General features: G+C 39.8%; 1 protein-coding gene across 3 annotated transcripts in view; it reads left to right on the forward strand.

Moving 5' to 3' along the window:
- LOC134539384 (calpain-C) overlaps positions 1–25,561 on the forward strand; it is a 114,635-nt gene that overhangs the window by 43,159 nt on the left and 45,915 nt on the right. For all 3 annotated transcript variants that reach the window (XM_063381394.1, XM_063381386.1, XM_063381378.1), the window contains exons 4-7: positions 5,615–5,876; positions 7,007–7,196; positions 7,385–7,459; positions 8,850–9,019. In XM_063381394.1, coding sequence (XP_063237464.1) covers positions 5,615–5,876; positions 7,007–7,196; positions 7,385–7,459; positions 8,850–9,019 — 697 coding nt within the window. The remainder of the gene's footprint in view (positions 1–5,614; positions 5,877–7,006; positions 7,197–7,384; positions 7,460–8,849; positions 9,020–25,561) is intronic.

The following is a 25,561-nucleotide window of genomic DNA, read 5'->3' on the forward strand; positions in this document are numbered from 1 at the left end:
TACAGATTTACAAACAATTTGAACAGATTGGATAGTGTGCCGTTTTTCCACCCCTTGCAGTTATGGTTGGTCGTATAAAAATTGTTTCAGAAAAAAAATGTTTTAGATAATATTTACCGGTATACGGTTTACAAACAATTCGAACAGATTTAATAGTGTGCATATTAAGGGAGTTATGAAATTTTTTGTTTTTCAACCCCTGTTACTTTACACCCTTTGCAGCAATGGTTGGTCATTTAAAAAATAATTTTGGACGAAAGATGTAGATAATAATTTTAGGTTTTAAAATAAAAAGGATTGGATGTAATAGTGTTCAATGTACGGCGTTTTATGATTTTTTTTTAATTTCTACCCCTTTTTTTTCAATTCTTTGCAGCATGGTTAGTCTTATAAAATTAGTTTCATACAAAAGTTTTCGATAAAAATTATAAGATTTTCAAGCACTCTGAACGAATTCGATGGTGTGCCTACGAACAGAGTTTTGATTTTTTTTTGACCTTCAACCTTTGTTTTTTTCACCCCTTGGTTGGTCTTACTAAAAATGTTTTAGACAAATGAATGGAATGACTCCTACGAGTTAAAATACGTATAAGTGGATGTGATATTTACCGTATTATAGGAGTATTAGCGATTTTTCGGTTTTTCAAACACCTTCCCCATTTCTACCCCTTTAGTCGGATATTACCCATTAACGAACTCGACTGACATTATCCATATTTATACTTTATGTATCAGTTTGTAAGTGACACTTCTCATGTTATATATAAAAACTTTTGAGTTGACGATAGTTTTGGGGTAGTAGTATATGAAAGTATGTCCGGCGCCTGGCTTCTGGCTGTGGTGCTTAGTGCTAGTCCGCCATCTCGGATTGAGACGTCACGGCGGCCATCTTGGATGACCTTGACATTGGCGGCCATCTTGGATCAGCTATCTTGGATGACGTCATCGCTGCAATTTAGTTTTCTTGAACATTCAGCAATTTTGTTTTCCGCCATCTTGGATTATGACATCACCGTTGCAATTTCCGTTATGACCGCCATCTTGAAAATCTAAAATTTATAAAAAAACTATTAATACAATTTTAATAAAAAAATATTTTAAAAACATATACTTACGCCATGGAGCTCGAAGTCCTCGGTTCAAACACGGCGAGGTAAAAATAAAAAAATGACGTCAGGTCCTACCTCCACGGAAGCCGCCGGCAGACTGACCTCCCACCACTTATGCCAAGGAATATATATCGTCAAATAGTATGACGTCATGTCCGCAATCTTGAAAATCATTAATTATTATCCGATTTTAATAAAAAAATAAATTAAAATTTAATAAAATATTAGGTACTTAAAAACCACAGTTTCACATATCGTTACGGTCGCCATCTTGGATTATATAAATGTTGCATGTTTCGTTGCGCCCGCCATATTGGAGTCTAGATCGTTGCATTTTTCGTTACGCTCGCCATCTTGCAAATCCGTAATTTTAATTAGAAATTCCGAAAAAATTCCAAAAAATATTTAAAAAATAATTGCCTACTTCAAATGTTTAGTTACTTAAACGATTTTGGTCCTCGGTTCGATTACCGGCGAGAGAAAATCATTAATTTATTAATCTATTAAAAATATATATATATATATATATATATATATATAAATGAACCCCTATTTCTCCTGGTCATGCTATAACTTGAGAACGGCTTTACCGATTTCATTCATCTTTTTTTTTAAATGTTTTCTAATACTTCGTAGAAGGTTCTTACATTAAAAAAATTAAGGAAATTGCACAGAAACTTAGAAAATTGAAGAAAACTTAACGACTACCTTTATTTTAAACTCTTTTAATGTAACCTTAGCCCCAGCGTTATATACTCTTTGCTCTTTGGAAGGCGGTCGAACAGCTCATTCAGCACTCAAATTGCCATTTAACATGCAAGTTAATTAAACTCCAACTTGCAACCTTTCGAGGAATTCTGCGATGGCCAAAGTGTTGCAGCAAATCAGATTAGTCGTTTGGGATGAATGCACGTTGGCACACAAAAAATCTTTGGAGGCATTAGACCGCACAATGAAAAATTTACCAAACAAAAAAAAACCGGTTTGGTGGAGCGATGATTCTGTTGGCAGGTGATTTTCGACAAACATTGCCAGTAATGCCTCGATCAACGCCAGCCGACGAACTTAATGCATGTTTGAAGTCGTCCATTTTATGGAAATACGTCAAGACACTAAAATTAAATATGAATAAGCGAGTCGTATTGCAAAATGACGAATCTGGTGAAGTATTTTCCACCCCGGTAAGAGCAAAAAAAAAATAAAAAACGACATCCTTCCTCCACAGAAGCCACCTGCAGACTGACCTCCCACCACCAATACCAAGGTATATATCGTCATCTGGTATGACGTCATGTCCGCCATCTTGTCTTCGTCCGCTGGAGACCACCATCTTGTTGTCGTCTGCTAGAGTGTGCTGACACCATGTTAGTGTAATTTTTTGTACACCATACCTTTGACATCGACTGTTGACATTGAACTTTGACCTTGACTTTAACCTTGAACTTTAACCTTGAACTTGCACTTTGACCTTGACCTTGCACTTTGACCTTGACCTTGCACTTGCACTTTGACCTTGAACTTTGTCATTGCACTTTGATATTACACTTTGACCTTGACATTGAACTGTCTTCTCATTCGACCGATAGTGCGTGCGTTGGAGTGGCGCCATGGCGTCGCGCTGACGCTCTCTGACGCTCTCTCCCGCTCTACCGGTTTCCCCACCACGTACCACCTTTCCCTTCGTGCGATCGGAATTTTTATTAACTCTCGAATATTTTAGTTTACTCAGCAAAGAAGTTTCACTTAAAAGGTAATTTACAAACATTCTTAGTTCAGAATTTATGTAATGGTGTATTAACAGAGTGGCGTATTGAGTATAAAGGCAAAATATTATACTTTGGAATAATTTTTGACAATGGTGAATTATCTTGGTAGTGATCAAATAACCAGGGCTGTCATGTGCACATGTGCAGACGTAAGCCCATGTTTTTTTGTACAATTTAATCTGACATCAACACTCATACTTTTCTACTATGCAGGTTTTTTATTTTTTAAACAAACGATAAAGCATTTTACATTGGTTGCTTTGGTTGTTCCTTATTGCGAAAAAGATAATCTTGAACATTTATGGTGAATATTACCAGCAACGATGAAGACCACACTAAATTATTGTTACTATAATTTTTTTTTTTTTTTTGGAAATATGAACGACTTTTAGGATGCCTCTAAATACCGCACAGGTCCCTGATTTCCAAAGAAAATAAGTGTTAGTTAAAATATCAAAATTTCGCTTCCAACGTCTCCAGTATGCTGTGTCAAATTAATTTGGAGGGTTATGACGTCACCGAAAACGTCACTAGCGCAGCCATGTTTGTTTGGCAAGTTGTATGACTTGAGTTTCCATTAAATATTTTGCACAGAGGATGGGTTCTAAAATAAGTTAGATGTTGAATGCGATCGGCCAAACAAAATTGTGCCTAGCGAAAACGTAAATGACATCGCATTCCGTCTCAATGATTCTTTAAAATGACCGATAAATGAGGTTAAAAAAACTAAATAACCAAAATAATGTTAATATGAATGTCATACGCGAAAACATTTTATGCGTAAAAATGAAATTATATTTCTATTATTTTAAAAATCTCTAAAAAAATAATTTTATTATGTATCGAATATTATTGTGATATAAATTTATTCATGTTAAAAATTTTAAAAATCGGTCCAGCAATGTGATGCATTATTTAATTTTAAAATTGAAAAAAAAAATTAAATGTTTTGAGATAGCACAGACCAAAAATAAATTTTGATAGTGAGACATGATTTAAAAAAAAAACAACATATTTTAAGTTTACTGTACAATTATAGAGAAAATTGGAAGCCATTATCCGTCCAATACTTCCTCTCCACCTGTATTGTCAAATATATTGAAGGAAAATATTTGACAGAGTGACAGGGCCTTAATAGCATTGAGTGGCGAATCTTCAGCTTCCTTGCTTTGCGGATGTGATGGTCTGCATATGCCGATGTGCTCTCTGCTTATTAGGAAAATTGTGGTGTTAGTTTTAGTTTGTGTAGAAGTAGCTTCTAATAGCTGACGCCCCTGAGCGATCCCCACGTAGACAAGCTCATTGGTGTCAAAGTGTGCCCTCCTGATTTTCTGCTTTGTTTAATTTTCAATTCTTGTAGCTGTGTTTTATTATGATAAGTGTCGCAGTGTACCCACCACAGAAACATTTTTCCTTCTTTTCAAAACGTCTTATTCCACATTTTAGGGGTACCAGATATCCACTAGGGCAGCATTACCTGCCTTGAGTCATAGCTCCTTCTTTCCTTAGCACAAACTGCAGTACAATGCCACGCATAAAGTGCGTATTCGTTAAGTGTTATAATGTTTCATACTTTTGACATGCTAATTAACATCTTCTCGATGATTGCTTACTTATGATTCACAGTGAGCCAAAGACAGGACAATTCACAGTTCACAATAATAACACTCAAACAGTGATCCACTCGTGTGCTTTAGAGTCAGCATCGTTCTTTCAATTAAGACCCGAGGGGCAAAGTTTCTAATAGTTGTGGACTATCAGACATATATGGGTTGTGTTGAGCTCAAACTAAAGGAGGACTTATGGATGCAGATTGTAGGTGTTTCTTGCAGTAGCTAGTAGGCTCCGTGAATATAGATTGGGAGAATTCATAAAATCTGTGACTGAGAAGACATACTTTATATTTCTCTACTTTAAATATTCCGGTCTTTATCTATTGTCAATTATAGGACACAGATCGCGGAAGGTTTTTGGTTGATTCGAGAGTCCTTCAAGGGATGCTCAGGCTGTTTGCTTAATCAGACAACACTGCGACACAGTGTGTCACAAATTTAATTGTCATCATAGCCTCGTAGTCCGTGTGCCATAACTGAGCATCGAACCAAGGGCCCGAGAGGGGTTCCATGCCACGGAATGCTATTCCTGCCTATTGTTAAATAGAGGTTATGTGTGGATTTGTGTGAAAAAGATGATACTGAGTTACAAATAAAGTGTTTTTTTTTTCTTTGGTGGGATTGCGGTCGGGACTCGAACCCCCTGCTGCTCAGGGCAATGCGATAAAAAAAAGAGATGTGACGAAATGGGATTCGATAAACGGGTTTGAATCCCAGTGCGAGCAGTTTCAGTCGCTCTGCAGCCGGGTGTTATTGCAGCCAGAGTTTGCAGACTGGTTATGCAGAGATGTGCATCAGTCTTGGAAGATAGTAGGTATATATTTATCGTATTGAATTTGGCTTTCAAAGTCGTTCATTACTGGACTCGCGAAATGTGATGATGAATGGGTGTAATATTCAATTCATTCCAATATAAGTATCCAATCAAATTAGCAGAAACACGCGTTTGTTGAAATTGGAGGTGTGTCGCCAAATGAAGCCGGGAATTGTTCCGTCGATTGGAGTGGGGTTAAAGTTGCAACCTTGATTGCTGGGGAGAGTGTTTGTGGTGTTGAAGGTCTGGAAGGCCTTGGAGGTTACCGAATGGTGCCCGATGTGCGAGAGATATGCCTTCCTTGTGTTGCAGGTGACAGGTGGCTGGTGTCCTGCCTCGGAGTGCTGTACCTCAGCAAGGGCCTGTTTTACCGCGTGGTGCCAGCGGACCAGACCTTCTCGACCTCCGGGGACCAGTACGCCGGCATCTTCAGGTTCCGGCTGTGGTGGTGCGGCGAGTGGGTGGAGGTGCTGGTGGACGACCGACTGCCCACGGTGAACGGCCGCCTTGCCTTCCTGCAGGCGAGTTCCTCCGACCAGTTCTGGCCCGGCCTGCTGGAGAAGGCATACGCCAAGTGAGTAATGTGGTTTAGGGCGGTATTCAAAGAGGTTCGGGTAAGGTAGCGTGTAAGCATTGCCTTGTTAGGATGCAACCGTTAACCTAATTCGCAGGCCGCATTCCTGAACGAGTCCAAACAGTATCACAGTGAGGATACAGATCTGGAACAGTTTCAATAAACGGTGCCGTGCGTGAGACTAGAATCTGGTCTCAACCTTTGAATATATATACTGTATAGAAGTCGCCAGCCCAGGTTAAAATTTCTAATACGGTTTTGAGGTAGTTGGTTAATTCACCGCCGCAATCGCCACCATCTCTAGGGCATCGACTTGTGGTGGTCCCTAGCGGACAAGTGTCCAACTCTTCAAACACCCCTTCCCCCTCCAGTGGAACGACGTTGAGCTGCAGTGAATGATGGATGAGGGGTGCGGGGAATGACAGCGGGCGACAGCGCTGCGCTCTAACGTGTAAATAACAACTAAGACGATACAGGGCTTTACGGCAGCGCACTGCAGCGGTGAAGTTCCCAAGCTGCTCATCATATGCTTCTGAAAAACGTAGAGTAAATCCTATCCACTCGCGACTTCTATACAGTATATATATTCAAAGTCTCAACGCATTCTAGAGGACGTTTCGCAACCATCGGTACAGTTGTTCAAAATAGTAGAGATAGCAGCACCATTGCTCAAAATTAAATGGCCTTTCTAATTTTCGCAACTACTTTTTAAGCTTCGATTATTTCTTGTTATGATCATTAAAGTGTACAGAACATATTCCAGGATAGTTTCGCTATCATAAAGATTCATTTGGCACACCGACACGCTTGGTACGTCCCCCGATGTTCACTAAAGTGACTATATGTATATGAGTTAATGGCGCCACACGCGGGTGTGCCATCTGGACGAAATCAACGAAAAAGTGACCTCTACGCATACGCCGAATTTGGGCAACAGACTGGACACCAAAATACGTTCCCTAAAAACAAGGTACTGGCCGTGTACTATCATGCACTAGGAATTCGCTTACGGTACAAGTGTGGCATATTCGACACCTAAAACCTTATTTTCGTATGTTGGAATACCGGTGTTGAGTACACGTAAAGGTAATCACGATGCGGATGCGCCATCCAACATGAATGTGTGGCAGGCTGCACGGCTCGTACGAGGCCCTCAAGTACGGCACGCTGTTGGACGGCCTGGCGGACCTGACGGGAGGCATCACGGAGAGCATCAGCATCCGCCAGGACCCCACCACGTGCGGCCGCATGCTGGGCAAGCTGCTGGACATGACGTCACTGATCACTTGCGCCGTGCACGCCTCGCCTGCGCAGACACAGGTACATGTCGTCTCCCATTGCATGCTGCAGTAAGAACTCAGTTTTAGCATTTCAAATGGCAACATATCAACGTGTGGAATCCATCCGCATTCGTATTATAACCTGCAAATACAATATCATGCAATTGTCTACCGAACAAATGAGTAATACAAATACAAAATTCCAAGAGCTGCTGCGCTCTGTTGCAGGCGAAGAGCCAGGCAGAGAAGCTCGCCAACGGCATCCAGATAGGCACCAACTACCGCCTGTACGCCGTGGAGCGGGTGAGTACCAGGCGCCGCGGGTCGACGATGGCAGGTCTCTTGGTGGTTGTAGCCTCCATAGAACTTAAAAGTGCTATTCTTACAGTGGAAACTGAAATCATGTTTCGTGCGACATGTGGCGTTGTCTATCGGGTGGGCTTATAACTGCTAGCAAAAAAGATTTTTGCCTAGTAAAAGAGATTTAAACTCTGCGAAAATCCCTTAATGCTGTTTTGTAATAAAACGGCATGTTCTATATAAATGATTAGAATGTGCAAAAATTTGTGGTATGCCACACCACAAAAGATGTGGCTACCGAAATAAAGTTAATTAATTTTTACTGCTTTGTTTGTCTGATAATAGCTTATGTATTGCTTCTCACAATCAATGTAGCTACGATAGTTGTCTGAAAAGTTTTCGACTTTAACATGAAGCCATGGCAGCAACCGTCAACAAAAATTGGGGAATGAGTTTGCTCATCCTTTGGAATGTACTCTCTGAAATTTCAGCCGTTTGGACGTTAATTTGCTTTTAACAATCGTTTGTGTGAGTCGATATACATGTTTTTTTTGTTGTGAAAATGGAAAATTTATATTGCTGTTATTGAATATTTGTTTTAGAAAGGTAAAACGTCTACGCAAACACTGTGCACGGGGACTCTGCACCATCATTCAACACAGGGATATTTCGGGCAGCTGAATTCAAACATAGCTGTACCAGCTTGGAGGACGATGAACGTCTGTGACACCAAAAACTGTGAATGGTGAATCAGCTCCAAAAAAGGAAACGTCTGTTCCTTTGGCCGGGAAAGTGGTGGTGATAGTCATGGATATGTCTTAATCAAACATGACAGGAGCATACTACGCATCATTACTTGACAAGCTGACGGCAGAAATTGCAGAAAAAGGTCACATTTGTAGAAAAAAAAATTTGTTTCACCAAGAACACCCCAGCAGTAGCCATAGCGAAAATGTACGAATTGCAGTTTGAACTGCTTGACCACCCTCCCTTACTCACCAGATCTAAACCCAGTTACAATTTTTTGACCCCTAGCTTAAAAGTTGCGCTTGGAGGACAGAGATTTTTGTCGAATAGGGAGGCCATCACCTTTGTAAACAACTATTTTGCAGAGACTCACGCAAACGATTGTTAAAAACCAACTGCGCGTTCGAAATGACTGAAATTTCAGAGAGTATATTCCACAGTATGAGCAAACAAATTCCCCAATTTTTGATGAATACTGCTGCCATCTTCATGTTGAGGTTGGAAACTTTTAAGACAACTCTTGAATATATTATGAAAGCTGCTGTATAGCGGGTGGGCCCGAAACTACTTCAAAAATCTTGGTCTCAGTTTCGGTCTCAGAGGCGTGGAGGGTCGAGGTCGAGGTGAGGTTGTTCTGGGCGCGCAGGTGGAGACGTTCAGCGGGGAGCCTGTACAGCTGGTGAAGCTGCGCAACCCCGTGGGCCCAGGAGAGGAGTACGTGGGGGCGTGGTCCCGAGAGGCACCCGACTGGGACGAGCTGCCGCCCCAGGAGAAGGAGCGTCTGGCCACGCGCCACATGGGCGACGGGGAGTTCTGGTGAGCCGCGCCACGCTCCTGCTTCCAAACACAAACATATTAGGGACAGGCACCGCACCGTCATCACAACCTCATTAGATTCTGTCTTGGATACTCACCAAAGCATGACATGAGTGAGAATACTGCATGCCGACTTATTGCTCTGCACTCACAGGTGATGAGTCATTGCAAGGTCCTTCCACAAAAACTTATCTTTATAAATTAAAAAAAAAGACAAAACCAGAAATATGTATGTAGTTATGGAAAACTGTGCGTCAGCTTTATTACACATAATAACCAAATTGTTAAAATTATCTTTATATTTTTTTCTGCTAAGGTTGTTTCCCGACAAATTATGTGGTTGTTTAAAGTATTACCTTAGTATAACAATCGTCAAAGAAGTAAGTGTCTTTAGTTTTATTATAAAGGTATGTGATACAGACTCGGATAGACGGGTCTTCATTGAACAACCCACCATCCTCCCATCTGGCTTCCCCTACTTCCTCGTCTTTATCCATTTGTGTTCTGGTCTCTCGTGGTCTTCTGCCGGACAGGGATGGCTGTAGGGCCTCGTTCCGGTGCTTTTAATTTTTATTTATTTTTGTTTTTCCAGTGTTCTGTTAAAAATATGGACATTATAGGGAAAGGAAAATTAAATTTTTATTAGCATGTTTTTTTTAAGTTCTGGCCAGTACCTATTTAAATTAATGATTTTCTTTATTAGAAACGACTTTAAAAGATGATATTGCCTGATGTAAAGACGCTATTTCACAGGAATTTTATCATAAGAGTAGTATAGGATAGTATGTTCTGCGGCTGGCTTCTGGCTGTGGATTGTGTGGATTGATGATTGTCGGTCCGCCATCTTGGATTTTGACGTCACGGCGGCCATTTTTGACTCAAAATTCCTCAAAATTCCTCAAAATTGACTCAAAATGACTCAAAATTTCCCGTTTTAAGAAAAAAATTCCCGTTTACGAGGGAAAAATTCCCGTTTCGAGGGAAAATTTCCCGTTTTATTCCGTAAAAATCCCAGCAGCTAGAAATGTCCATATGTAGGCTTAAGCATCCATGTCTACAGCCTCAGATAAGCCTCATCATGGATTATGACGTCACCGTTGCAGTTATCGTTACGCCCGCCATCTTGAAAATCCGCAATTTTTATGTTAGAAAATCGGAAAAAAATTTAAAAATCATTAAAAAAATTATTTGATCGAATTAAAAAAAATATTAAAAACTACTGTTGCAGTTATCGTTACGGTCGCCATCTTGGATTATATAAATGTTACATATTTCGTTACACCCACCATCTTGGTTGAGTACCATGTCATTCTTACACTTTACGTTTCGACCACCATATTGGATCCTATTAATGTTGCAATCATCGTTATGGACGCCATCTTGAAATTTAGACTCCATCTTGTAATTTAGACGCCATCTTGTAATTTAGACGTCATCTTGGAAATCCGTAATTTTTATGTTAGAAAATCGGGAAAAATTCCAAAATTCATCAAAAAAAATTAACTTTTTAGAATTCTGATTGATTATATCGATTCCCGTCCTTGGTTCGAAACCGGTGAGGGCAAAAAATAAAAAAATCAGATCCTTCCTCCACAGAAGCCACCTACAGACTGACCTACCACCACCAATAACTAGGTATTTACCATCAGTTGGTATGACGTCATGTCCGCCATCTTGTCTTTGTCCGCTGGAGGGAACCATCTTGTTTTCGTCTGCTAGAGTGTGCTGGAGTCATGTTAGTATAATGTTCTGTTCACCATAACTTTGACATTGACCTTGAACTTTGACCTTGACCTTGGACTTTGACCTTAAAATTTGACCTTGAACTTAAACTTTGACCTTGACCTTGAACTTTGACCTTGACCTTGAAAATTGATCTTGGCCTTTGACCTTAAACTTTGACCTTGACCTTGAACTTTGACCTTGACCTTGATGTCCATCACGGATCCGTCATTTTATGTTCAGTTCATGTTACCAGGAGCTACCACATGCTAGTGGTCATTGCCACCATCATGTTTTCGTCTGCTGGAGGACACCATATTGTGTGTACTCGTCTTACCATAATGCTAGTTTTATTCTAACATGCTACAGTGCAGTAATCATTTATAATTACTGAGGTGCCCACCATCTTGAAATTTGGCCGCCATCTTGAAATCATGTAATTATTTAGCTAGAAATGCGGGAAAAAATTCCAATAGTCTCCGAAAAAATCAATTATTAATTTACAAATTGAATCGATGGATCCCTGTCCACGGTTCGATTCTTGACCAGAGACAGTTGTAACTAATTATTAAATAAATGTTAGGTTCTGTTTTCCATTACCTTTCGCGGAGTTAATTAATCATTCACTCTACGAAAATCAACTCAAGTCATTATACCGGACCAACGAATTAAATCAATGCCGATTAGCCTATTATGAAAGTCCAATTTTTCAATAACCTGAATAACATATAAGCCGTTCATGTACAAAGCCACACATATAGATCAATTGACTTCAGTCCATGAGACCGAGTCATGTCATTATCAGGCGTATAGGCTAGTCATTTCAGGACCACATGAACTTCGTAATCCATCGTGACATTTTTATACATTCTAAAGGACCAAGTAACCTTGTAAAATATTTTAGTAACACCAAGAGGTGATAAACTAGTAAATATTCAATCACAACATTTTGTACTACGCGCAATCAACAAAAAAGGAAGCACCAACAACGAAAAGACAGCACCACCAACGAAAAGAAAGCACATTTGGAAGCAGCAACAAAGAAAAGGCAGCACCTCCAACGAAAAGGAAGCACATTTGGAAGCACCGACAAAGAAAAGACAGCACCGCCAACGAAAAGGAAGCACATTTAGAAGCACCGTCAACGAAAAGGCAGCACCGACAACGAAAAGGAAGCACATTTGGAAGCACTGACAACGAAAAGGCAGCACCGACAACGAAAAGGAAGCACATTTGGAAGCACTGACAACGAAAAGGCAGCACCGACAACGAAAAGGAAGCACATTTGGAAGCACCGACAAAGAAAAGGCAGCACCGCCAACGAAAAGGAAGCACATTTGGAAGCACCGACAAAGAAAAGACAGCACTGACAACGAAAAGGAAGCACATTTGGAAGCACCGTCAACGAAAAGGCAGCACCGACAACGAAAAGGAAGCACATTTGGAAGCACTGACAACGAAAAGGCAGCACCGACAACGAAAAGGAAGCACATTTGGAAGCACTGACAACGAAAAGGCAGCACCGACAACGAAAAGGAAGCACATTTGGAAGCACTGACAACGAAAAGGCAGCACCGACAACGAAAAGGAAGCACATTTGGTAGCACTGACAACGAAAAGGCAGCACCGACACCGAAAAGGAAGCACATTTGGAAGCACCGACAAAGAAAAGGCAGCACCGCCAACGAAAAGGAAGCACATTTGGAAGCACCGACAAAGAAAAGACAGCACTGACAACGAAAAGGAAGCACATTTGGAAGCACCGTCAACGAAAAGGCAGCACCGACAACGAAAAGGAAGCACATTAGGAAGCACTGACAACGAAAAGGCAGCACCGACAACGAAAAGGAAGCACATTTGGAAGCACCGTCAAAGAAAAGACAGCACCGCCATCGAAAAGGAAGCACATTTGGAAGCACTGACAACGAAAAGACAGCACCGACAACGAAAAGGCAGCACATTTGGAAGCACTGAAAACGAAAAGGCAGCACAGGCATCGAAAAGGAAGCACATTTGGAAGCACCGACAACGAAAAGGCAGCACCGCCAACGAAAATGCAGCTCATTTGGAAGCACCGACATCGAAAGGGAAGCACCATCAACGAAAAGGCCGCACCATCAACGAAAAGGAAGCACATTTGGTAGCACAAGTTACGAGAACTTAGTCTTAGTTAGAAATCTGAATACAAGAAAAAAAAACATTAAATTTTTATAATTGCAATTATTTATTTCTTTAGATTATACAAATACAAGTAAAACAAGCCATTATTATATGTAGCCAGCTTTCCTCAGTTCTTTGAGTATGAATGATATTTCTTTGATGCACGAATAGTTTCCTGCACAAAGCGAGTCATGTAGAAGTCTTAGCCGGTCAACCAATATGTTTGGATCGTTCCATGAAGTGTAATCAGTCTCTTCTACCACCATCTTACTTTTTTGATTATTATAAATATTATTTTCTCTGGTGTCTTCCGTTTTAACACCATCCTCAGGGTAACTTTCATTATCGAGACAATGATCATCACAAGCTTGATCCGATTTATTTAATATATCACGTTGTTTCCATCGTTTCGGTCTCAGGACACCACCACAGTCTTCGATCTTGCCTGCTTTTGTTGCTTCATCACAGTAGTAGTATAGGAATGGGGCTCCGAGATCTGGCTTCTGGCTGAGGTGCCGAGGTGCCGGTGTCCGCCATCTTGGATTGTGACGTCACGGCGGCCATCTTGGATGGATGTGACCTTGACCTTTGACCTTGACCTTGACATTTGACCTTCAAAATGTGTCAAAATCGTCCAAAATTGGGCAAAATTTACCCAAAATTCCTCTAAAATCTTCAAAATTTCCATTTATGTGGAAACAAATTCCGCCAAAAAATCTCAAAAAATTCCACAATTCAAAAATTATGATTTCGAAAATCCTCAAAAGCCGTTTTGCCTTAGAAAGAACCCAAATTCCTGAAAGTGGCTTAAACATCCTTAGAGCTAGCCGCTTTAAGCCGCCAAGGTCATGACCTTGAAAATTAGGATGCCATGGTAGCCATATTGGATGATGACGTCACCGTTGCAATTTTCGTTACGGTCGCCATCTTTAAAATCTTCATTTATTATCCGATTTTAATGAAAAAAATTTTAAAATTTATTAAAAAATTCATTTAATAAAATTTTAATAAAAAATATTTAAAAATTATACATTAACGACACGGAGCTCGGAGTCCGCGGTTCGAACCCGACGAGTGCAAAACAAAATTAAAAATGACGACAGGTCCTTCCCCCTAGGTGGCTGCTGGCAGACTGACCCCCACCACTTTTACCAATGCACATATACCATCAGGTAGTATGACGTCATGTCCGCCATCTTGTCTTCGATGCTGGAAGCCATCATCATTGTATCGTCGGCTAGAGTGCGCTGACGCCATGCTAGTTTAATTCTTACCCGCTAGAGTGCAGTAATCATCTATTACTAAGGTGTCCGCCATCTTTAAATTTGGACGTCATCTTGAAAATCCGTATTTATTTAGCTAGAAATTCGGGAAAAATTCCAAAATTTATTAAATAAATTTGCAATCAATATACTGATTGGCCCGGTCAGTTCCTATCCTTGGTTCGATACTCGATCGATGCAATATATTTTTTATTTCATGTAAAAAATAATAATTTCAATAAATCATGTTCAAAACTCTTAAAGAGACTTTAAATCCTCTACTACCATCATCCTATCAGACATCATGTCCGCCATCTTGGAAAATTCGTAATTGACTTATTAATTCGGAAAAAGTTCAAAATTCATTAAATAAATTTGCAACCAATAAAATGATTAGTTAGATCGACTAAGGTCCTTGGTACGATTCGGAATGAAGATGAAAAAAAAATAAACATAATATAATAGTGGCAGGTCCGAGAAATAAAACAACACAAGTTCTTTCACAAAATAAACTTTATTACATAATTTCTACTTTACTACACGAACACTTGCGAAAGCCAGCAATCTTATAATCATTTAGGTCCGCAGCGGCGTGAAATGACTAATTCTTAGCTCCAATCGGCTTATACTAGAAAGAGTCCAGCCAGAACCTTTACAGACATAGTCCTCCTCTTCCTGACAGAGTTTCTGGATACCGTTTTTAACAGTATGCTTCACATCGTTAGAACTGTAAATTACTGCAGCTGATGTCTTGAATGCACACTTCTTCACTTCGTCTTCGAATGGATACGGCTTTCCATATATACAGTCCAACCACAAGTTGTATTTTAATGGACCGTTTGTTGCTACATCATCAGTAAGCTGATTGATTATGTTCTCTTTGATATCATCAAGAAAATTACAAATGTCTTTCGACTCACCTAACATATTTAGATAATAGTAGTCTTTCAATGTCCCACGAAATGCAGACTGCGCCAAGTAGAACCCATTATCATTCACTTGTAATGCGCCGAACACAGTCTTAGGTTTATTTTCATGTTCAGACGTCATACCAATCGGTTGCTGCACATCTGTTTTCTTGCTTGTTCTCTTACGAGTCTCCAATCTAAAGCGAGGAGTCGAAGTTTCTACAGGTAGTTCTTCAGTAGACACACGGACTTTACCGTTGCATTTTTTCACATGTCGTCGCAAACTGTCAATACGTGTAAACCATTCATGACACCCATCACAGCGAAACTTTATACGAGATGGATTCTTCTTGCATTTACTCCGCTCATGTCTTCGTGCATCATGAGAAAATGCGAACGACATATCACAGTAGCTGCAAGGATACCGTGGTGATGAAGACGATCCTTTCAGACCCGAACCAGATGATGTTGTTGCAGCAGTTACACCATCTCCAGGCATACTCTTATGAACATCAATACATCGTTGTTGCACCGAAACCTTTACTTTCTGTCGCACAGCAGGACCTTTGCATGTCTTCATGTGCGTTTTCATATTATCTTGTCTTGCAAATTGCTTGTGACATTTCTCACAAACAAACATTTTACGATAAGGGTTCTTAGCACATTCTCTCCTCTCGTGTCGTCGAGTATTGCTGCTGTTTGTGAAAATCTTGTCACAGTAACAGCACCGATGGTCGTTAGTCGTTGTTGAATCACCAGTCATTGAAGTTTCCATCGAGGGCGAAACGAAGTTCGACGAGTTTTCCTGCGTAGTCAGCACCACCGGCATTAAAGTCTCTCCTGCTGACGGTATCGCGACTGTTGAAATCTTCTCTTTTGATGACGTCGTCTTTGCCGACGGGATCTGCACCTTCTGCACCGTAGCTGACGTCAGGGTTCCCGTAGACGATGGTGCGTCGTCCATCAAGCTCAGCGTTTTAGATGGTAAAGATGCCATCGAAGTCTCAAGAACAAGCAATTACACGACGTATGCACCTGATGAATCAAACTAGGTGATCCTACACCGACGACGTCAGTAACAAACTGAGCGACCTGCTGTCCAGGACTCGCTTATATACACGCACCAGTTGGAATAATACTCTAGTCAAATCAAGAACCAATTACTATAATACTCGAGTTAAAACACCATTGAAAGAAGAAGCGTACCAAAATAAGGTAACGCATTTGGAAACAAATTCATCAAATGAAATGAACACGCAATGTACACACAGTACACACAGGAAAACGAAAAGTACACACAGGAAAACGAAATGTACACACAGGAAATCGGTACGTACACACAGTACACACAGGAAACGGAACGTACACACAGGAAAACGAAATGTACAAACAGGAAAACGAAATGTACAAACAGGAAAACGAAATGTACACACAGGAAAACGAAATGTACACACAGGAAAACGAAATGTACAAACAGGAAAACGAAATGTACAAATAGGAAAACGAAATGTACAAACAGGAAAACGAAATGTACAAACAGGAAAACGAAATGTACAAACAGGAAAACGAAATGTACAAACAGGAAAACGAAATGTACACACAGGAAATCGGAACGTACACACAGTACACACAGGAAACGGAACGATCACACATACAGTAGCGGAAACACAGACTTAGTTGGAAATCAGGATACAAGAAATAAATCATACTTTTTTAAAATATAAATAATTCATTTTATTTTTCATTAGTACACACATGACAGTTAATCAAATGATTATTGTAAGTAGCCAGCGTTCCGAAGCTCTTTAAGTATGGTCGATACTTCCACGATATGCGAGTAGTTTCCTCTACGAACAGATGCCACCATCAGTCTTAGCCGGTCAACCAATATGTTTGGATCTTTCCATGATGTGGAATCAATCTCTTCTGCCACCATCTTCCTTGCACGTTTATTATAAATAGTATGATCTCTGCTGTCCTCCGTTTTAACACCAACCTCAGGGTTACTTTCATCATCGAGCCAGTGATCATCACAAGCTTGATCAGATTTATTTATTACATCACGACGTTTCCATCGCTTCGGTCTCAGGACACCACCACATTCATCGGTCTTGTCAGCTTTAGGTTCTGCATCACAGTCTTAGATCACGTCGCCAGCTTCAGAGTCACTGTAGCAATCACCGTAGAAGGCATCGTCTTCACCCAGATTACCGTATAAGAACTCGTTATCGTCGATGTCGAAGTGTCTGCATCGCCTTCATGCTTCCTTTTTAGGAGTCCATTATTTTCACAAAGTATGGAGTATCTGCTAAATATAGGCTTGAGTGTATTTTCACTTTTCAAGGTGTTGATACTTCCATTAGTTTCAGTCTTCCCGAAACCATCAGCATCCTTCAATATTTGTTTCTCGTCACGATCGGCGTGCTACGGCTTCCATCATTTCTATATTAATAATATTATTTGTCTTAAAATCTCCGCGTCCGTGTCACTATCACAGACGTAAAGACATCATCTTCGTAGCTGTCATCAATATTGCCATGAGCTGCATCAATATCACTCATTTTATGATATCGTTTCCACATTTCAGTTGTCAGTGATTTACCCGCAATCTATGATCTTGTGAGCTCCATTCTCTTTTTCTTTAAAAGCCTATGTGTCCAGTTTTATTATTTAATCCTTCAACCCATCATCCCAAACCCAATTAAATCATCTTTGTATATAGAAAAAAATCAACCAAGTTCCTTTCATTTAATCTTAGGAACCGCATCATCCTTTCCACCTATATTTTAGTTTCTTGAGCCCAAGAGTCTTTCATTATATATACCATGCAGTGTTCTTCAAGAGATGTGGTATACATCCATTTCTACATAAAAATCCATCCTATCGATGATTTGTTTACACATAAAAAAACCTTCACGTTTGTTTTACATGTTTTATTAAATTATCTTTTCAACTAAAATAATTACCACACATAGTAATTTATACAAAGGACACTTTGTCCAAGACATTTTAACCATAATCTTTCTGAAAACAACCATGTTCCATCTATATCACAAAGTAAACGAGGGTTAGAGGAGATGGGACAAACAAGTGCTAGTCACTCATAGGGTAAGAACCATGTGTTCGATACCTATCTCAGTCAATGTAGCATCTATGTATTTCTCTTAGCTCATGTAGAAAAATATGTTCCAATGCATACGAATTTAAACTTATTCACGTACGACTAGTCAAAAGTACATAAATTCAAGCACGTTAACCTAAAAAAAAATTCTCAAGGATAGAGGCAGAGACTTCTCGATCGAGACATGCCTACCATCACCTGCAAATGAACATTGACCCCTCGCGCGGGAGTTGCAAGCTTGCAGAATGCTGCGACACTCATATGTTTTTCTCGAGACATGCATACATCACACCGCTAGCCTTCCAACTCAGTGCACGTAAAACTCCAGTGAAATCGTAATCAAGCTCATGTAAAGTACTTGACGGAACCACTTCAAAGTATACATCACTGAACCAGAGCAGAAAATCAGCCTACGAATGTATATCTTGCTACCTACAAAAATAAATGTGTAGCACATATACGAGAGGAGTCGATTCCTACATAGCATACTCCTTACGCTGATAATTATAAGCGGCAAAATACTTCAAATCATGACCCCGGCTAGTATACATTTTTTTCGTGAACCCTAAATTCATGTTAGTAATCGGTACAAATGTGTGAGTAATTCGGACGAATAATCGCTTACCAAGTATCCAGAATCTTACTGTTACAGCCCAGCCAGTTCACCAGAGTACCCCGAAGTGTGGTCAATTGATAAACATTCTTTAATTTTTTAATATCACCTCCGTAGTGTACACCGATATATGACAGGTTACGATTTAAAACCATAAATTTCCCACAAGTCTGTTAGTTTTATTTCGGGAAGTAATAAATTATTTCTCAAAAATAATAAATCAAGTTCTTAGTCAGATTTGCTCTAATGCTACGGTATTACCTGTACCAGCACTTTACCAAAACATCTCCCATAAAAATCTCAAGAATGCAGATGGCATACTCAGACAAAAATAATTTTAGCAAAAAAAAAACAGTCTTCATCATTATTGGTAAAAAAAATAATACACACAAACAAGACATAGCGCGCATTACAAATTCGACCAAAATTACGTGTCACATGTAGTTTATTGCATTAAGATAAACGATGTAGGTTAGGGAAAAATAAATAAAAAATTCTTTAATTCTATAATTTATTTAAAATTGTACATTTATACACATTAAAATCTGACACTATATATATATATCGTATACATTTCTCAGTCCGTGCGACATTCATTTTTATTAAAATAAATTATTATAGTTCGTATTAAGAATGACAAAATACAAATAATTCATACAGATCTCGATACATCAGTTCAGGAGTGTAACACCTTAGAGGACCAGAAATTATGCTAGAGACCTTCCTTTACAAAATTTATAATGTTTTTTCAAGTAAAATTTTCGTGTAACCTGTATACCGCACTTCTCACACAGAAATTTTACACGATCAAGATTTCTTCTGCAGCCATGCTTTTCATGGATGCGTGTACTTCGTAGTCGTTCAAAACGTTTACCACAGTAGCGGCACTGATACAGATATTCATCGCAATTATCATCGCTTCCCCGCTGTACAACTTGCAAATGAACTTTGCTTTTACAATGCCTAATCAAATTACTTTTGTTTGTGAAATGTACACCACACGGGTCACACGGAAATGTCACACGATTAGCGTTTCTTCTACAGACATGATTTTCATGTCTTCTTGCATGTTGACGAGTAGTATATGAATGGGGCTCCGAGATCAGGGTTCAGGGTGTGGAGCCGAGAGCCGGCTCCGCCATCTTGGATTTGTGACGTCACGGCGGCAAAAATTCCTCAAAATTCCTCAAAAATGACTCAAAATGACTTAAAATTTCCCGTTTTAAGAAAAAATTTCCCGTTTTCGAGGGAAAAATTCCCGTTTCGAGGGAAAATTTCCCGTTTTAGTCCTTAAAAATCCCAGCGGCTAGAAATGTCCTGATAGAGGCTTAAGCATCCTTAACTCAAGCCTCAGTTAAGCCTCTATCAGGATGTGACCTTGACCTTTGACCTTGACCCCGACGGCCATCTTGGATCCACCATCTTGGATGACGTCATTTCGTTTTCTCGAACATTCCGGCATTGTGTTATCCGACATTTTGAATTATGACGTCACCGTTGCAATTTCCGTTACGGCCGCCATCTTTAAATTTATTATCCGATTTTAATGAAAAAAATTAAAAAATTATAAAAAAATTTAAATAATATAAATTTAATAAAATATTTATTAAAAACAAACATTAACGACACGGAGCTCGGAGTCCTCGGTTCGAACCCGACAGAAGCAAAAAAAATTAAAAAATGACGACCGATCCTTCCCCCGCGGTGGACGCAGGCATACTGACTCCCTCCACTTTTTTTTCAAAGCATATATATATATCGTCAGGTAGTATGACGTCATGTCCGCCATCTTGTCTTCGTCTGCTGGAAGCCATCATCAGTGTATCGTCGGCGAGAGTGCGCTGACGCCATGTTAGTTTAATTCTTATCCGCTAGAGTGCAGTAATCATTTATTATTGCTGTGACACCCGACATCTTGTCATTTGGCCGCCATCTTGAAAATCCGTAATTATTTAGCTAGAAATTCGGGAAAAATTCCAAAATTCATTAAATAAATTTGTAATCTATATACTGATCGATTAGGTCGACTAAGGTCCTTGGTACGATCTAGGACGATGCAAAAAAATTAAATATAACATCAATTTAACATAAAAGTAACAGGTTCGAGGAATTAAACACCACAAGTTCTTTTACAAACATAATATTTATTACATAATTTCTATTCTACTACATGATCATTTGCGAAAGCCAGCAATCTTATAATCATTTAGTTCCGCAGCGGTGTGAAATGACTAATTCTTAGCTCCAATCGGTTTATACTAGACAGAGTCCAGCCAGAACCTTTACAGACATAGTCCACCTCTTCTTGACAGAGTTTCTGGATACCGTTTTTAACAGTTTGCTTCACATCGTTAGAACTGTAAATTACTGCAGCCGTTGTCTTGAATGCACACTTCTTCACTTTGTCATCGAACGGATATGGCTTTCCATATATACAGTCCAACCACAAGTTATATTTCAAAGGTTCGTTTGTTGCTACATCATCAGTAAGCTGATTGATTATGTCCTCTCTGATATCATCAAGAAAATTACAAACGTCCTTCGACTCACCTAACGTATTTAAATAATAGTAGTCTTTCAATGTTCCACGAAATGCAGACTGCGCCAAGTAGAAGCCATTATCGTTCACTTGTAATGCTCCGAACACAGTCTTAGGTTTAGTTCCATGTTCAGACGTCATACCAATCGGTTGCTGCACATCGGTTTTTTTGGTTGTACGCTTTCATGTCTCCAATCTAAAGCGAGGAGTCGAAATTTCTGCAGGTAGTTCAGCAGTAGGAGCACAGACTCCACCTTTACATTTTTTCGCATGATGTCGCAAACTGTCAATTCGAGTAAACCATTTAAGGCACTCATCACATCGAAACTTCATGCGAGAAGGATTCTTCGTGCATTTGCTCCGCTCATGTCTTCGTGCATCATGGGAAAATGCGAACGACGTATCACAGTAGCTGCAAGGATACCGTGGTGATGAAGACGATCCTTTCAGACCCGATCCAGATACTGACGTTGCCGCAGTTGCACCATCTCCAGGCATACTCTTATGAACATCAATGCATCGTTGTTGCGCCGAAACCTTTACTTTCTGCCGAACAGCAGGACCTTTGCATGCCTTCATGTGCGTTTTCATATTATCTTTTCTGGCAAACTGCTTATGACATTTCTCACAAACAAACATTTTACGATATAGGTTCTTGGCACATTCGCTCCTCTCGTGTCGCCGAGCATTGCTGTTGTTTGAGAAAATCTTGTCGCAGTAACAGCACCGATGTTCGCTAGTTGTCAAATCAGCATCCATTGAAGTCTCCATTGATGGCGAACCAGCGTTCGCCGAGTTTCCCTGTGCAGACAGCACTAGCGGCATTAAAGTCTCTTCTGCTGGCGGTACCACGTCTGTTGAAGTCTCCTCCAGTGTTGACATCGACGTTGCCAACGGGATCTGCTCCACCATCGTCGACGCTGACGTCATGGTTCCCGCAGTCGATGGTACAACCTCCATCGAGTTCGTCGTTAAAGTCGGTAAAGATGCCATCGAGTTCGCAAGAACAGGTAATTACGTGATTAATGCACCAGAAGAAACAAACTAGGTGATCCTTACACCGACGACGTCAGTAACAAACTAAGCATCCTGTTGTCTAGAGCTTGCTTATATATACATGCACCGTATGGAACAATACGCTAGTCAAATCAAGAACCATTTACAATAATACTAGAGTAAAAAAAACATTAAAAATATAAGGACCATCAACGAAAAGGCAGCACATTTGGAAGCACCGACAACGAAAAGGCAGCACATTTAGAAGCACCGACAACGAAAAGGCAGCACATTTGGAAGCACCGACAACGAAATGGCAGCACATTTGGAAGCACCGACTACGAAAAGGCAGCACATTTGGAAGCACCGTCATCGAAAAGGCAGCACATTTGGAAGCACCGACAACGAAAAGGCAGCACATTTGGAAGCACCGACAACGAAAAGGCAGCACATTTGGAAGCACCGACAACGAAAAGGCAGCACATTTGGAAGCACCGACAACGAAAAGGCAGCACATTTGGAAGCACCGACAACGAAAAGGCAGCACATTTGGAAGCACCCACTACGAAAAGGCAGCACATTTGGAAGCACCGACTACGAAAAGGCAGCACATTTGGAAGCACCGACAACGAAAAGGCAGCACATTTGGAAGCACCGACAACGTAAAGGCAGCACATTTGGAAGCACCGACAACGTAAAGGCAGCACATTTGGAAGCACCGACAACGAAAGGCAGCACATTTGGAAGCACCGACAACGAAAGGCAGCACATTTGGAAGCACCGACAACGAAAAGGCAGCACATTTGGAAGCACCGACAACGAAAAGGCAGCACAATTTGGATGCATCATCGAATAAGGATGCACATTTGGAAGCTCCATCAACTAAAAAAGGCAAAAAGGAAGCACAAGTTACGAGATATATAAAAATAAAAATAAATTAATAAAATATTAAAAAAAAATTAAAAAATGCATAAACAGTTTCTGCTAGCTTGTAAACTTATCATTGTTGAGCAAAGATAGAGTTCTTGTACAAGCCAGAAATTTATGCATTTTTTAATTTTTTTAATTTTTTATTAATTTATTTTTATTTTTAAATATTTTTTCTTTTAATTTTATATCAAAGAAAACATGTGGTGGTTTTCTCTGTGTGCTTCCGATTAAACTGGTCAATATTATGATGGTTTTCTCCGTGTGCTTCCGATTATTATTGTTAATATTATGGTGGTTTCCTCAGTGTGCTCCTGATTATTCTTGACAATATTTTGATGGTTTTATCCGTGTTCTTGCAATCATTCCTGTGGTTTCTTCAAGTGTGTCTGACTATTCTGAGAAACCGCTCTCTGCATGGATTTTTTTTGTTCTAATGAGACATGTCATTTTATTTGGAGTTACATTTAATTCGATAATTTCTGCTACTAAATCAAAACTTGCAATATTTTTATCAGGTGGAATTAACAAATATCATTACTCAGTCAAATTAATATTATGCCATGAGACATCTGTGGAGCACCAACATGCAAGACGAACTTCCTTTTCCTTGGAGTCTAACGAAGCCATCCTTCTTTTGCGATCGATAGTGAGCATCCTGCATCCCGCATAAAATAACTAAATATTATTTACCTGCAAGCAACATGTGGCGACATCTGTTGTTGAAAAGCAGAACTACATGCATAAAGTACTTTTGCATGAGATATATTAATTCTCGCTGATGAAATATGAAAAAATTTCTATTTAAGTATTGAATCTAATTTAAAACACTCAATTGGTATCTGGCATTAGTCTCAGTAACTAATATGAATTCCGATTTGGGATCTGAAGCTGTATCGAAAGAACATAGGTGTAAGTTTTGCAGTAAAGAGTTTATCTTGAGAAAGAATATAAGACAACACGAGAAGAATGACTGTGTTAAAAATCCACTGCGCAATATGATAAGTTGTGTTCGATGTAGCAAGTCGTTTACGCGGAGAGAGAGCCTAAAAAGACATGGCAGAACTTGTAGCGCCAAGTCTGCGTACAAGCTAGAGGACAACGATGAATCTACTAGCCTAAGGAAGAGTGATCTGCATTACGACAATAATTTTCTTGGCTCTTCCGATCTCGACAAAGAACTTAAATTGAAGAAGGTTGATGATTTACGGAAGAATGAAGACAGTGGAAGAATCCTTAACGTGAAAAGTGAGAATATATTCCAGCCGAATTCAAGTAGATCTTTCCTACTTTGTAAAAATGATGTACTCCTAAAAAGGAAGCATGAAGACGATGAAGACACTTCAACATCATCAACATCGAATTATTACGGTAAATTGGGTGAAAACGATTCCTTCTACGGTGATTGTTACAGTGACTCTGAGGCTGTTGACAAAGACATAGACTATGATGAAGCACCTAAAGCTGCCAAGATCGAAGAATGTGGCGGTGTCCTGAGACCGAAACGATGGAAACGACGTGATATATTAAATAAATCTGATCAAGCTTGTGATGATCACCGTCTCCAACATGAAAGTTACCCTGAGGTTGGTGGTAAAACGGAAGACACCAGAGATCATAATATGTATTATAAAGGTGCAAGGAAGATGGTGGTAGAAGAGAATGATTACACATCATGGAAAGATCCAAACATATTGGTTGACCACCTAAGACTTCTACATGGTTCGCTTTGTGCAGGAAACTATTCGTGCATCAAAGAAATATCCTTCATACTCAAGGAACTGAGGAATGCTGGCTACATACAATATTGACTTGTTTTACTTGCATTTGTATAATGTAAAGCAATAAAATAAATAATTTAAATTATAAGAATGTAATGTTTTTATTTCTTGTATTATGATTTCTTACTAAGACTTATATCTCGTAACTTGTGCTTCCTTTTTGCCTTTTTTAGTTGATGGAGCTTCCAAATGTGCATCCTTATTCGATGATGCATCCAAAATGTGCTGCCTTTTCGTTGTCGGTGCTTCCAAATGTGCTGCCTTTTCGTTGTCGGTGCTTCCAAATGTGCTGCCTTTCGTTGTCGGTGCTTCCAAATGTGCTGCCTTTTCGTTGTCGGTGCTTCCAAATGTGCTGCCTTTACGTTGTCGGTGCTTCCAAATGTGCTGCCTTTACGTTGTCGGTGCTTCCAAATGTGCTGCCTTTTCGTTGTCGGTGCTTCCAAATGTGCTGCCTTTTCGTAGTCGGTGCTTACAAATGTGCTGCCTTTTCGTAGTCGGTGCTTCCAAATGTGC

This window comes from Bacillus rossius, chromosome 1 (assembly GCF_032445375.1).
Source record: "Bacillus rossius redtenbacheri isolate Brsri chromosome 1, Brsri_v3, whole genome shotgun sequence".
NCBI lineage: Eukaryota > Metazoa > Arthropoda > Insecta > Phasmatodea > Bacillidae > Bacillus > Bacillus rossius.